We start from the raw sequence: 12159 nt of genomic DNA, 5'->3' as shown, positions 1-12159 counted from the left end.
CCTGACTTTGAAGGCCGACTAGTACCTGAAGCGCTGAAACCCGCCGGGTCCTCGTGGAGGGGGCGGGCTTAAGATAACGCCGCGCCCAGGGGCGTGACTTTGTGGAGGACACCGCCCCCCTCTGCTCTGCCTGGGTCCACCCACAGCTGTGTTCTCGGGTGCTCGCCGCCGCCGAATTTGACGTGAATAGGCGCGCCTTCGCGTGAGCGTGCGCGCGCCCGAGTGCGTGCGTCACCGGCGATCGGCTCCCGCGGGCTGGGCGGCTGGCGACTGGTGTTGCGGAGCGGGAACGGCGGTGGCGAGAAGGGGAGCGAACAGGTGGGGGCGCGGTACGCGGACGGAACCCCCCCACCCCCTAGAGGCCGCGAAGGCACGCGACACGACCCCTACTCATCTAACCGGGAACCCCCCCCTCCATTGTCCTCTGGCTCCGCCCTCCATTGGCCACGCCCCCTGCCCCATCCTCCGCCACTTATTGGCTGCAGGTCACGCCCCTCCTCTATCTCCCCGTCCCCATTGGCTCCTCTTCCACGTTACCTCTCCGAGAGTTTTTTATTGGCGTAGGCCACACCCTCTCATTTGTCACCAGACTCCGCCTTGTGTCTGGGCTCCTCCCCAGCCATCTTTCATTCATTCCGCAAGTAGAGCTGGGTGCTCGGGACATGGGGGTCAAACAGATCCGTCCCTGCCCTGAGGCAGTTAAGGGGGTGGTGTGGGGACACGGATGTAGGCTCCGACAGTGACAGCTTAGGGTGGTAAAGAAGCCCCCTAGACCCTGGGAACCTCCAAGACGCCAGGAAGGCTTCCCGGAGGAGGTGAGACCTAAACCGAGCCCTGAGGAATGGTTAGGAGTTTGCTACAAGGAGACATTGCGAGGGCATTCTTGGCAAAAGAACCTGAGACGTGAAAGAAACAGGCGTATTCTTGGTAATTGCGAAGAGGTAGGTCGAATGAAAGAAGGGGGGTGGGGATGAAGGGAGAGGCGCAGAGACCAGTGAGGAGTCCAGAAAAGTGTAGTTAGTTGAGAAGAGTGAAGTCTGAGGCCTGAACTTTTCAAACAGCTGGTCACTAGGCAGAGGGAAGGGAGGTGGGGGCAGGGGATCAAAACTAGATATGGAAACATAATGCGGGGAAGGAATGATTCCAGTTCTGAGAAGGAGAAGTGCTCTTGGGTTCATCCATTTAGTGAGCAACTGCTCTGGGTCGGGTACTATTCTGGGATCTGGGGACACAGCTGTGAATATTCGAAAGGAGAAAGCAGATAATAATGACATATACTGTACTTCAGGTGGTGACAACTGCTTCAGAAACCAATAATGTGGAGAAGGGAAGATCGTGGTGGCGAGGAAAGAGGAGGTTTACTATTTTATAGAGAGTGTGTTAGGGAGACTTGTTTAATAACATATTTGTGCAGAAATCTGAGGAAAATGGGAGAGTGAGCCCTGCAGTTATCTGGGGGAAAGCATTCCAGATAGGGGACATGCTCAGTCTGAGATGCCTGTTAAGTACATTCAAGTAAAGATGTTGTATTGAGAACTGGCAACACTAGTCGGAAGTTTATAGAAGTCTGGGCTGATGTACTTAAAATCATGAAAGCAGATGAGATCACCCTGGGAGTAAGCATAAATGGAGAAAAGTAGAGACGTTTCCATAGAAGTTTCCAAGTCCACAGGAATGATGAGCAAGAAAGACCAAGAACTAACAGCCAGTGAGGTAGGAGAATATGTTTGAGTGTATTTGAGAAGCCAAGTGGAGAACATGTTTCCAAGATGACATGATTAATTATGTCAAGTGCGCCAATCAATATGAAGATCATTGATGACCTTGGTCAGATCAGTTTCAATGGAAAGTGGGGACAGAAGCCTAACTGGAGTGAAACATAAGAGGAAAAGAAGGAATCAGACTGCATACAGATGGATGTTGTGCTGCAATAAGGAGCAGCTGGTGGGAGATGCAGTGGGGCTAGAGGAGTGTGGGGTCAAGTGAGGGTTTGGTTTTGTTTTTTTTTAGGACAGAAATAACAGCATGTGTTTATGCTGCTGGAAAGAATCCAGTAGAGAGGAAGAGATTGATGGTGTTGGAGAAATGCTGGAATTGTGTCCCTGAGCAGGCAAAGGAGTTCAGATTCTGGAGCCTTCAGTCAGTCCCTGGGGAGAGACTGGATTGTTCTGAGCCCTAGTACAGAGCAAGGGGTGAACGTGCCAATGCCGGCCTTGGATGACCATTAGAAAGAGGCCTCTGATAGGAGACAGACCAAGGATTGGCTTGAATGTGCTGAAGTCTCCCTCTGCTCCCCCAAAAGCTGATTCTAATTCGGATTTAAACAGATGACCCAGAGGGGAGAGAGATCGTTCCAGGTGGAGGGACTAACATAAGCAAGGGGCATGCAGGCACTCAACCTGACTAAGGCCAACTGAGCTGGAGGAGGTGGTGGAGCCAGGTGGGAGGGGAGGGATGAGACTGAGAAAATGCCATAGTTGGAAGGCAGGTAGAAGGTAGTGAGGCCCCCTCATCCTTCATCCCAGCAGCTGGGGCTACACTATACCAGCTCCCAGTCTAGATGGGTGCTGAGCACAGGGATTAAAATCATGAGTAGGGGCTCAGGCCTTGCTCTCAGCAGCTCATAGTCCAAGGGGATTCCAGTACCACCATCTAGATGAGTGTATAAATTCTGCCTCCTCCTTTCCCCCAGTCCAGCTTCCTTGGGTAAGCTTGCTGGAGGGAATGGACACGGGGATGGGGGTGAGGGGCAGCTACCCAGACCCCTGGTGGCAGGCCCCGAGCCCACTAAGCACCCAGCCAGGGCAGTGTGGAGCACAAGGCCTGTTGGTGCTCAGGCCACACCCACTCATACTGGCCTCCACATGCCCTTCTGTGTTCCCAGAAGTCGACAGTGTGGGGAGTTGGAGTGACCCGGCTGGATGTGACCCCCAGGACAGAATGGTGCTGGACTCAGGGGCTCAAGTGTATGAACAGGCACCCCCCAGCCCACCAAGCAGTCCCTCATCCTTGGGCCATAGGCTGAAGCCCTCAGACCGAGATGGGACACTGCTGTACCCCTGGCCTCAGTCCCTGGCCTTGCCTCTGGCTCTGTCAATCCCCTCAGCCCTGCGGCCCCAGCCTGAGCTGCAGCCCTTCTCAGAGCTGCACTTGGGCCCCCGTGGCCACATGCGTCGCAGTGAGAGCACCTATACTGTAAATAGTACTGGCCGGCGGGGGGGTGGCACCCAGGGTCGGGGCCCACCTGGACGGGGACGGGACCCAGGCGGGGGCATCCTGCGGTCTGCAGCCTCCCTGCCTCACATTGCTAAGACTCGAAAGGATGCGGGCCATGGTGCCAGCAAGAGCCCTTGCATGTTGGTGGCCTTGAGGCCAACCAATATGGACCGAGAGCGGGACAAGTTCTTCCAGTCCCACTACACCTACAACCCACAGTTCGAGTACCAGGAGCCCATGCCCACGGCTGTGCTGGAGAAGTACTGTGAGGCTTCTGGACAGTTCATCCATCAGGTCAGTCCAGCCTGCCTGCCTCACCCTGGTCCTGATCACCCAAGAGGCCTGGTCTGACCAGCCACCGCAACCCTATGTGCAGGCAGTTGGCATCATTGAGGCTGTCCTGGAGAAGTTTGGTACCTATGAACACTTTGAAGCTGCAACGGGGGGCCAGCTGCTGACCAAGTGCCAGATCTGGTCCATTGTTCGCAAATACATGCAGAAGGAGGGCTGCGTTGGGGAGGTGAGCTAGCCCTGTCTTCGAGGCCCCTCTTCTGTGTGCCCCAAACCAGGCTACCAGGCCCAGCTCCACACCTGGCCAGCTCGTGATCCCAGGCAAGCCCCTGTCCCAATAAGGTGGCAGCTGGCTCTGAGCAAAGGTGGTGAAGGGTGTGTGGCCTGCCTGCCCTGTGGCATCAGTGGGTCCACCTGCATCCTGGTCCCAGGGCTGGTGCCCACGGCTTAGGTTCACTACCACCCGCAGGTTGTGGTGCAGCTGAGTGAAGACCTGCTGTCCCAGGCAGTGATGATGGTGGAGAACAGCCGACCAACATTGGCCATCAACCTGACTGGAGCCCGCCAGTATTGGTTGGAGGGCATGCTGCGGCACGAGATAGGTCAGGGTGTGGGTAGGTGGGTGGGTGGGTAGGATGAGAGGGGGGCTGGGACAGGGTGGGGGGCAGCAAGGGGCCCCAGTAACCCCACCCCCTCTCTTTCTTCCCCTTCCTTCCGGAGGATGGGCCCTTTCCCTTCGTGAGCAGCTACCTCCTCCCTCTGGCTCACAGAGGTAGGCCAGAACATGCCTGCCCACTCTGGGCTCACCCTCATCTCTTGCTCCTTTTGGGTATCCTTTCCTCCCTCTACTTCTCTACTTCCTCTCTGATTTCCCTTGACAGTGGGGACAAGGCTGCTGAGGCCCGGACAGGCCAGAGGGAGTACTCTGAGGGTCCCATTAGCCCCGCCAACACGGAGGCCCTCCAGGGTGGGTGGAAGGCCAGATCCTAGGAATGGAATTAGTTGAGGACACAAAGCCAGGTTTTAGGAGGGGATAGGTTGAGCTGAAAAGGAGAGCATGGGACATTAATTACTGTTCCTTTCTGTCTATCTCTCCTCATCAAGAATCCTATAGCTCTGGGCAAAAGGTGTTTTCGCTGGGGTCATCAGCATGACTGTCAAATTGATAGGGGCATGCAGGATGTGGGGCTGGGGTGGTTTGTGAGTTCCTGCACCTCTCCGAGGGACGTGGGGGGCAGTGTGAGTTTGGAAGAGTTGTTTGTGTGTGTAGCCCTGGATGGGTGGGGAGGGATTCTGGTGTGTGGGACTCTCAGTCTTTGGGTGTGAGTTCACCTGAGGAGGGTCTTCCCACTCCTGGGGTTGGGTGAGTATGTATTGGGGGCGGGGAGAACTTGCGGGAGAGCCTGAGTTGAGGGGCTGGAGTATGCGTGAGTCACCATGAGTCACCGTCACTGTCACCGGTTAGAGGTTCTGTAGGAGGTAGCAGGACATGGCCGCAGGCTGGTCCCCTGGATGGCCTACCCAGTGCCTCCTTCCCCTCGCCTTCCCCGTAGGCACTCACTACCTGCGGGGCGTGAACAACGCGCGGCAGCCGTGGCACAGCGCCGAGGGCCGGCTGCAGTACGGGCTGCGGCCGGCGAACCCCACGGAGGAGGGCTTGGCCAGCCTGCACAGCGTGCTGTTCCGCAAGCAGCCCTTTCTGTGGCGCGCCGCACTGCTCTACTACACCATCCATCGCGCCTCGCGCATGTCCTTCCGCCAGCTCTTCCAGGACCTGGCGCGCTACGTGCAGGACGCCGACGTGCGCTGGGAGTACTGCGTGCGCGCCAAGCGCGGCCAGACTGACACCTCGCTGCCCGGTGGGCGCCCGCGCCGGGCTGGGGGGAGGTGCCCTGAAGGAGGCCTGGGGGCGTGCGGGATGGGGGGGAGTGCCCTGAGGGGCGGGGCCCTCGGTGGAGGGGGGGGGCGCTGGCCTAGGGGCTCACAGCCCTCCCGTGCCCCACAGGCTGCTTCAGCAAGGATCAGGTGTACCTGGATGGCATCGTGCGCATTCTGCGGCACCGCCAGACCATCGATTTCCCATTGCTGACCTCACTGGGCAAGGTGAGGGGCCACGGACCTCTAGAGATCCAGCCAGCTCTCCTCCCGGCAGTGTTCCCTGAGCCTCTGATGGCTGCCCGACTGAGGATTAGGTGCCAGGCTTCTCTGGTGGGGAGACCTGGGTGGAGGTGAACAAAGGAGAAGTGACAGCCTGGCAGCCAAAAGTAGGTACTTGACCTAGACTGCGGGTGTATGTGTAGATACCACATCTCAAAGGAGGTGAGCATTCAGGCCAGGGGAGCAGTCAGGAAAGTCTGGGGGAGGAGGCTGGAGAAATGGCCAGGGACCAAGTCTCTGGCTCTGGGTGTCTGTGCCAGGCTGAGAAAGGTGGACTTCACCTGAAGCAACAGGGAATCTGCAGAGCTGCAGAGTTGGAGGGTGACATATTCCACGTCCCTTCCCTCAAGCTGACCTAGAGAACCGTGACGGGGGAACTGTGGGGCTGGCAGAAGCTGGCACCCCGGCGTTCAGCGGTGGGTGTGGGGTCTGCGGTGCCTGAGGGAGATCCCAGGGAAGGTGTTCAGGAGGCAGCTGGATACCTAGGTTTGGAGGTGAGGGAAGAAGCTGGGTTGGGGTTAGGAGAGCAGACACACCCAGGACTAAGCCTCAGGGTACATAATACTGGGAGTGGATCCAGAGGGAGGCATTCCAGGAGCAGAGGCCCATGAGCCATTGGTGGAGAGCTGGGGCCAGCTACCTGAAAGCCATGGCTACGTCTGGCTGCCCCTGAGGCCCAGCTTCCTTCCTGCAGGTGTCCTATGAGGATGTAGACCACCTGCGGCCCCATGGGGTGCTGGACAATACCCGGGTGCCCCACTTCATGCAAGACTTGGCGCGCTACCGGCAGCAGCTGGAGCACATCATGGCCACCAACCGGCTGGATGAGGCAGAGCTGGGCCGCCTGCTGCCTGACTGATGCTGGCGAGGGCCACAGGCAGAGGCCCTGGACGAGGGCTCCAGATCAGCTCCCAGAACATGAAGCTGACTTCTGTGCTTCCATGGCCTGGGTGTTTCTTGGGGAATTGGGAGGGCAGGAGCATCCCAGGAGGTAGGAGTGGCAACATCAGAGGCTTTGTGTCCCTTGCTACCCTCTCTGGTGCCCAGGGACCAGCAGGAGCATGCCAAGCAAACTGAGTCTGCCCTCCTACCTCTAGCTCTTTGTTGAGCGGAGGGGAAGCCTGGGGGCAGGAGGGAGGCTGAGCATGATGGGGATGGGGGGTGGTTTGGGAGTAGAAACTTGTTCTTGCATGAGATGGCTTTGGGTGTCTGCATACTCCAGTCTCTCCCTTCCCCCACCTGGCCCCTTGGTGCTCCTTCAGCTTTCACGCTGTCTACCTCTCAGTGGGTCCTGGTGGGGATCTCCCTTCTCCTGGGGTGACTGCCTGGGTCTGAGGGCCTGGCTTTCACACAGACTCAAGGGGCAGGGGTCCTGGTGGTAGAGACCCAGCTGGGCTGGGGTGTGCTTTCTAGCATTTTGCCTCTCCCACTGGCCATGTATTTATACCCTATTTACGTGCTCTGCTTCCTGGGGCTGGGGGGCAGCAGCTTCTGACGGTGTGGTGGAGGGAACAGAGCTCCTCTGGAAGGCACGAACTGCTCCTAGCCCCACTCTCATCTCTGTCTCTCTCTCTCTCTCTCTCTCTCTCACACACACAGTCCTTTAGGCCTTGTGGGTCAAGCCCAAGAGCTCACCTGGCCTTGCCCCCGGCCCTCCACTGGCCCGTGCTGTTCCTGTCTTTGCCCACACCCTCACAGCTGGCCTCTGGCAAAGGCTGGCAGAGGCTGGCAGCAGCCACACTTGAGCCTGGGGGGGCAGGCCCCTAGCTGTTGTCCCAAGTCCTGAGCCTCCCCAGACCAGGATGGTGTAGAGGTGGTTGTTGCTTCCGGTTTCACCTCAGACTCAGCTGTGTGATGCTGACCCATTCCCACTCTCACCCTTGCCCTTGGTTTTCCCATCTATAAAACTCAGAAATGCAACTGGAAAGTCCTTATTCATTTAGCCAGTGACTATGTGTAGAGCACCTTTGTGTGCCAGTTACTGGTCAGAACCCTCACGGAGTTCCCAGTCCAGAGAGAAACCAGACAATTAAAACAATTAGAATGAAGTGTGTGGGCTCTGTCTACCCAAGATCCCTTCCTCTTCCTCTCTCCTAATCTCACTTCCCAAGGCTGTGAGCTCTAGCCTGCCCTAAGTAGAAAGAAGTCTCCCTTCCCTGGCTCTCTGCACCAGGCCCAAGGGCTTCCATAAAGTGGGGCAGGTGACTACATAGCCCTCCTCCCCCCAACTGGTTCATGAGGGGGAAAGGTCTGTAGGGCAGGGCCCAGGGGTCTGGCCCTTGTCCCCCGGGGTCCTGGGACTGAGGGCTCCAGGGGGGTGGGGCTTGGGCTACTGAGGATGAAATGGGGCTAAGAACTGGACAGCGGGGCACAGAGCTTCCCAGGTTGCTGAGCCTCAGGGGCACGGACCCACACCCTAGTTCTGGGCAAAAAGCCAGAGTCACACAGAGAGCCCAGGCTGACCCTCCGGAGTTTATTCACTTCTAGTGGTACTGGGTCATATGGAGACTTGGTGGCAACCCCCTCTCCCCCCCCCCCCAATGCCAGGGCAGGATCCCAGGTCCTATCCGGCTTGGGCAGGGGCGGCCTGTCAGTGCTCAGGCATTCAGGAATCTAGAGATGATAGAGAAAAAGTGGTCAGTCAGGTGGGGCCCAGCCTCCCACCCATTCGGCACCGGGTTTGGGTAGCCTCACACCTTCAGACTCGTCATCCGCTTCGTTACCCGCCTCAGGCTCTGGCTCGGGTTCGGGATCTGGCTCGGGTTCGGGATCTGGCTCCAGTTCAGGTTCCAGTTCTGCCTCTGCCTCTGCCTCTGGTTCTGGTTCCAAATCCTGCCCAGCCTCATCAGAGGCCCCAGCTTCCAGCTCCGGATTGAGTTCCTCAGGCGTTCCGGATTGCACTGCCTCAGAGCCCCCGGGAACCCCAGCCTCTTCGCAGTCTGAAGCTCTGGGCAGTTCGGGGCAAGTGGTCCTCAAGCCAGGTGCCTCAGGTGTCCAGTGGCCAGGGCATGGAGTGTCGTAGCTGCGTTCCCGGTAGCCTGGGGCGGAGGTGGGAGTATCCGAGGCTCATTTTACGCCTCTGCGGTATCCTTGACACACACCCATTTGAGGGGCGGGGAGACTGCTACTCGGTTCCCCACTCTACCCTTCACGCCACGCCCCGTGCTCTGGCTCGGGCCCCGCCCCTGCGCGCTCACCGGTGCCCACGTGCTGCCAGTCCCAGGCGGGGTCGGGCGCCCGCGCGGTCCGCTGGGCGCAGTGCAGCAGCTCCTGGCAGGCGGCCTCGCCCTTGCTCTGCACCACCAGCAGCAGGCGGCGCACCCTGCGCTCGGCATCCGGCAGCGCGTCCAGCGCCTCGTACTCGGGCCCGGTGAGCACGCCCCGCGCCAGCAGCGCATCCAGCAGCAGCCCCGAGTCGGCCTGCAGCGTCTCCACCAGTCGTTTCCGCTCGCGGTCGATCGTTTCTGAGGGCCGCTCCTGCGCATTGCCCATGGTGGGGGCTGCGTGGGGGAGGGGGAGAGAGGTAGTGGGAGCCGGGACTCCCCGCCCTTGACCTCTCTCCCAGGCTCTCAGTGAACACTCGTGGTTGGGATTTAAGTTCACCTCGACCCCAGCAGCCGGACAGCTCCTCAGCAGAGGGCTTGTCCCAGTCTCCTCCCCAGGCTTCTCCTTGGGCCCCTAAATGTCAGCTGTGGCTGTCCTCTCCTCTATGCTCTCCCTGGGTCCTTATTTATTCTCTACTCCTCTCCCCAGTCAGCACGTCCCTCCTGAGCCCCGCGCTGCCTGTGGATCCTACATTCTATTCACACCCAGTTCATCCAAACTAACTTCTTTTTCCCAGCCTGCTTCCCCACCTTAACAGGCAGAAAGACCCACAACTGATCCCGCTGCCCAACACCCAGCTTGCAGTCGGGTCCTTTCCAGTCTATCTGCTGAATATTTCTGTCATCCTAACCTCTTACTTAGTCTAGCGTTTCATGTCCAGCTTAGACCCTGCGGAGCACTGAATCCCCTCTGCACCCAGAGCACAAGTGCTGAGAGCCTCTCCTCACCGACCGAAGTCCAGCCTCCTTACTCTGACCCTGAGGCTCATCTTTCCAGGACAGGCTCTGCCCCTGCAGCCTCTCACCAATGCCACCACTATGTCCTGGTTTCCTAATACCTGAGCAGGGTTACCTGAATTCTCTTGAGTCCTAGCTCTGACCAAGATCTCCTGACAGATATCCAACTGTCTCCTGCTGCCCTGGGAATCGTCTCTTGCTTCATCTTTAAATACCACGGACCTAACTCATAAAAGCTGCCAACAAGTGCTTGCTGAACTTTTACTGTTTTCTTCCATGGACCTTCCCATTTTGAGAGACTGTAGTAAGCAGCGGGTGTTAGGCAGAAATTAATCTGCTTTGTCCATTTATTAACAGCCAAGGACAATGGCCCATCACTTGTGGGGTGACCTGACCCAGGCAGCAAGGCCCCTGGCATTAAGGGGCAAAGAGGTCAGGCCCTAGACCACTCCCTCTCTCAGCCCATCTCCCCTAGCCTTGGCTTTGTCCACACAGCACCCTCCTGGGTTTCATCCTCCTTTTGAGGTCACTCCTCTACTTCTCTACCTGGCTCTAGGTCTGGGAGAGTGGCTGTGGTCCTAGCCCCCATCTTGCCTCCCAGGTCTCTCTCACTACCACCTGGTGTCATGCTATGCCTCCCTGGTCATTTCACCACTCCTGGCTATACTGAATTGTCAGCGCTTCCCCCAGACTACTGAGCAGAGACCAGAACTACCCCCTGCCCCTCCCTCTCCCTTCAGGTGGCATCTCTTGACAAATGCCATTCCTCTACTACTCAGTGGGTCTCCATCAGCATCCTCCCTCAGCCCCAGCATCATCACCTCATCTCCTATGACAGTCTCTGTAAGTACCTCTCACTTCCATCCCATCACCCTCACAGCACAGTGACTTTGACAAGTCTCTGGGACAGGATTTATTGTCCCCATTTTACAGATGAGGAGACAGGTACAGAGAGACCAAGTGGCAGAATTGGAATCTGACTTGCTCTAGCTTGAACTACAAGATCTCCTGCCAAGCAGAATATCAGCCCTAACTACTTGTCTCCTTTCCCCACTGCCCATCAGAGAGAATCAAGATTATGTGGCCTGGCCACTCAAACCACCTCCCACCCCTCTGGACAGCCAGGATTCCCCCACCTACTTCCCTCCACCGCACAGTGCTGGGAGAACCGTTCAAGCCCCTGGCACATCAGAACATTTGCAGATGCTGTTCCCTAAGCCTGGAATACCCTTCCCCTTCCTCCATGCTGTGGACCCATCCTCCAAGACTTAAATGTCCCCTTGTCCACCCCAGTGCCTGAGTGTCCCAATGATAGACTAGTCCCTTCTCTTGTGTGCCCCAGTAACAGCATATACTCTCACCACCACGCTGACATCACTGCACTGTGTTCATGTACCCTCTGCCCTCTCCAGCTGAGACGTCCAAAGACTGTCCCCCCAGTCAGGGGTGCAGGACCTGCTCAGTACAAGTGCGGGGGAGGGGGCGGAGGGGGGCAGATTGCCTTGGCCCCTCCTTCTCCCTCATTGCTCCGCAAGTTATTTTCATGGTAGCCTCCTCCCTGCAGTATGCCAAGTCCTGCACTTTGTCCTGTCTGGGGTGCAGAGACCCCAGCTGCAAGTCAATGCTCAGAAGTGAATACCGACGGAATCCCGGCCAGTCCTTCAAGGGTCACAGCCCAAATCCTTCCCGGAGCTTCAGGCGGCTCCAGGTGCGAGTCATCGAGGGAGGTCTCGGCCTCCCTCCCCGCCCCCCCCCTTCGCGGTCTCTTATGCTAGGGAGCGAGGGTCGTGGGAAACTGCGGGAGCCTTTGCGAAAGTGCGATCACAAGGCTCCCCTTACCTCCCCTCCACCCAGTCCCACTGCTTGAATCCCGCGGAGGGGCGGTGCTCACAGACCTCCTTCGAGCGCGACTGGTGGTGGGGGGGTGCGGATTCTGCCCAATCTCAGTTTCTCTTCCCTCCCCCAGCCGGGTGGGGTGGGGCTCCCGGTTCTATGCGTTCCGGGCGGCCCCACTCATGGGACGAGCCTCCGCGGGGCAGTAGATGACGAGGCAGAAAGGGCTGGGCGGGGTGGGGATGGGAGCAGCAGCTGCGGCGGGGGCGGGGCGGCCAGGGCTGCCGGGAACTGGGAGGGGGTGGGGAAGGGGAACTGGGAGGGGGTGGGGACCCGGAGGCAGGCCTCAGGGGCCGCGCACCCCTGCGCTTCTACGCGTAGTCCGCTTTCCCTCCCCACCCCGGGTGCACCGAATGAGTCAGGGAGGGGGCAGTTGGGCCTGCTGGGGCCTGGCAATTCCCAGGAGCTTTACATCCATCTTCTCTTTGAGCCCTCTCTGCTTATCCCAGATAAGGCTCAGAGAAGGGGACCGGCTTACCCAGGATCACAGAGCAGATGCATTGTGGAGCTGGATGTGACCCCAAAAGCCCCTGAGTTCCGG

The 12159-nt window shown here is 58.4% G+C and overlaps 2 protein-coding genes across 6 annotated transcripts; one reads left to right on the top strand and one right to left on the bottom strand.

Annotated features, from left to right (window-relative positions):
* The first annotated feature begins 207 nt into the window (after nucleotides 1-207).
* On the top strand, nucleotides 208-7698 carry KIAA0895L (KIAA0895 like). Of its 3 annotated transcripts, none has more exons than XM_032424481.1 (7): nucleotides 208-318; nucleotides 2885-3510; nucleotides 3593-3736; nucleotides 3977-4109; nucleotides 5061-5366; nucleotides 5513-5610; nucleotides 6359-7698. In XM_032424481.1, exons 2-7 carry the CDS (start codon nucleotides 2941-2943, stop codon nucleotides 6521-6523), a joined length of 1416 nt encoding a protein of 471 aa, XP_032280372.1. In that variant the 5' UTR covers nucleotides 208-318; nucleotides 2885-2940; the 3' UTR covers nucleotides 6524-7698. The 3 variants fall into 3 exon arrangements, with proteins under 3 accessions (XP_032280372.1, XP_032280374.1, XP_032280373.1); XM_032424483.1 differs by having other exon boundaries at nucleotides 208-329; XM_032424482.1 differs by lacking the exon at nucleotides 208-318 and adding an exon at nucleotides 504-941.
* Nucleotides 7699-8110: 412 nt separating this feature from the next.
* NOL3 (nucleolar protein 3) lies at nucleotides 8111-12154 on the bottom strand. Of its 3 annotated transcripts, none has more exons than XM_032424487.1 (4): nucleotides 12097-12154; nucleotides 8862-9164; nucleotides 8361-8702; nucleotides 8111-8277 (listed from the first exon to the last, which is right to left on the bottom strand). In XM_032424487.1, exons 2-4 carry the CDS (start codon nucleotides 9154-9156, stop codon nucleotides 8270-8272), a joined length of 645 nt encoding a protein of 214 aa, XP_032280378.1. In that variant the 5' UTR covers nucleotides 9157-9164; nucleotides 12097-12154; the 3' UTR covers nucleotides 8111-8269. The 3 variants fall into 3 exon arrangements, with proteins under 3 accessions (XP_032280378.1, XP_032280377.1, XP_032280376.1); XM_032424486.1 differs by lacking the exon at nucleotides 12097-12154 and adding an exon at nucleotides 11565-11624; XM_032424485.1 differs by lacking the exon at nucleotides 12097-12154 and adding an exon at nucleotides 11621-11782 and having other exon boundaries at nucleotides 8112-8277.
* Nucleotides 12155-12159: the final 5 nt, after the last annotated feature.

Source organism: Phoca vitulina, unplaced genomic scaffold (assembly GCF_004348235.1).
Source record: "Phoca vitulina isolate PV1807 unplaced genomic scaffold, GSC_HSeal_1.0 scaffold30, whole genome shotgun sequence".
Lineage (NCBI taxonomy): Eukaryota > Metazoa > Chordata > Mammalia > Carnivora > Phocidae > Phoca > Phoca vitulina.
Note: the sequence above shows the minus strand (reverse complement) of the source record. Positions and strands in the feature narration are given on the sequence as shown.

Excerpts from the sequence above, each read along its gene's own strand:
- KIAA0895L (XM_032424481.1), top strand. The coding sequence starts at position 2,941 with ATGGTGCTGGACTCAGGGGCTCAAGTGTATGAACAGGCACCCCCCAGC. Across the intron at positions 4,110-5,060 it reads CATGCTGCGGCACGAGATAG|GCACTCACTACCTGCGGGGC; the intron begins GTCAGGGTGTGG and ends CCTTCCCCGTAG. Across the intron at positions 5,611-6,358 it reads TGCTGACCTCACTGGGCAAG|GTGTCCTATGAGGATGTAGA; the intron begins GTGAGGGGCCAC and ends TCCTTCCTGCAG.
- NOL3 (XM_032424487.1), bottom strand. The coding sequence starts at position 9,156 with ATGGGCAATGCGCAGGAGCGGCCCTCAGAAACGATCGACCGCGAGCGG. Across the intron at positions 8,703-8,861 it reads CTGGCAGCACGTGGGCACCG|GCTACCGGGAACGCAGCTAC; the intron begins GTGAGCGCGCAG and ends CCTCCGCCCCAG.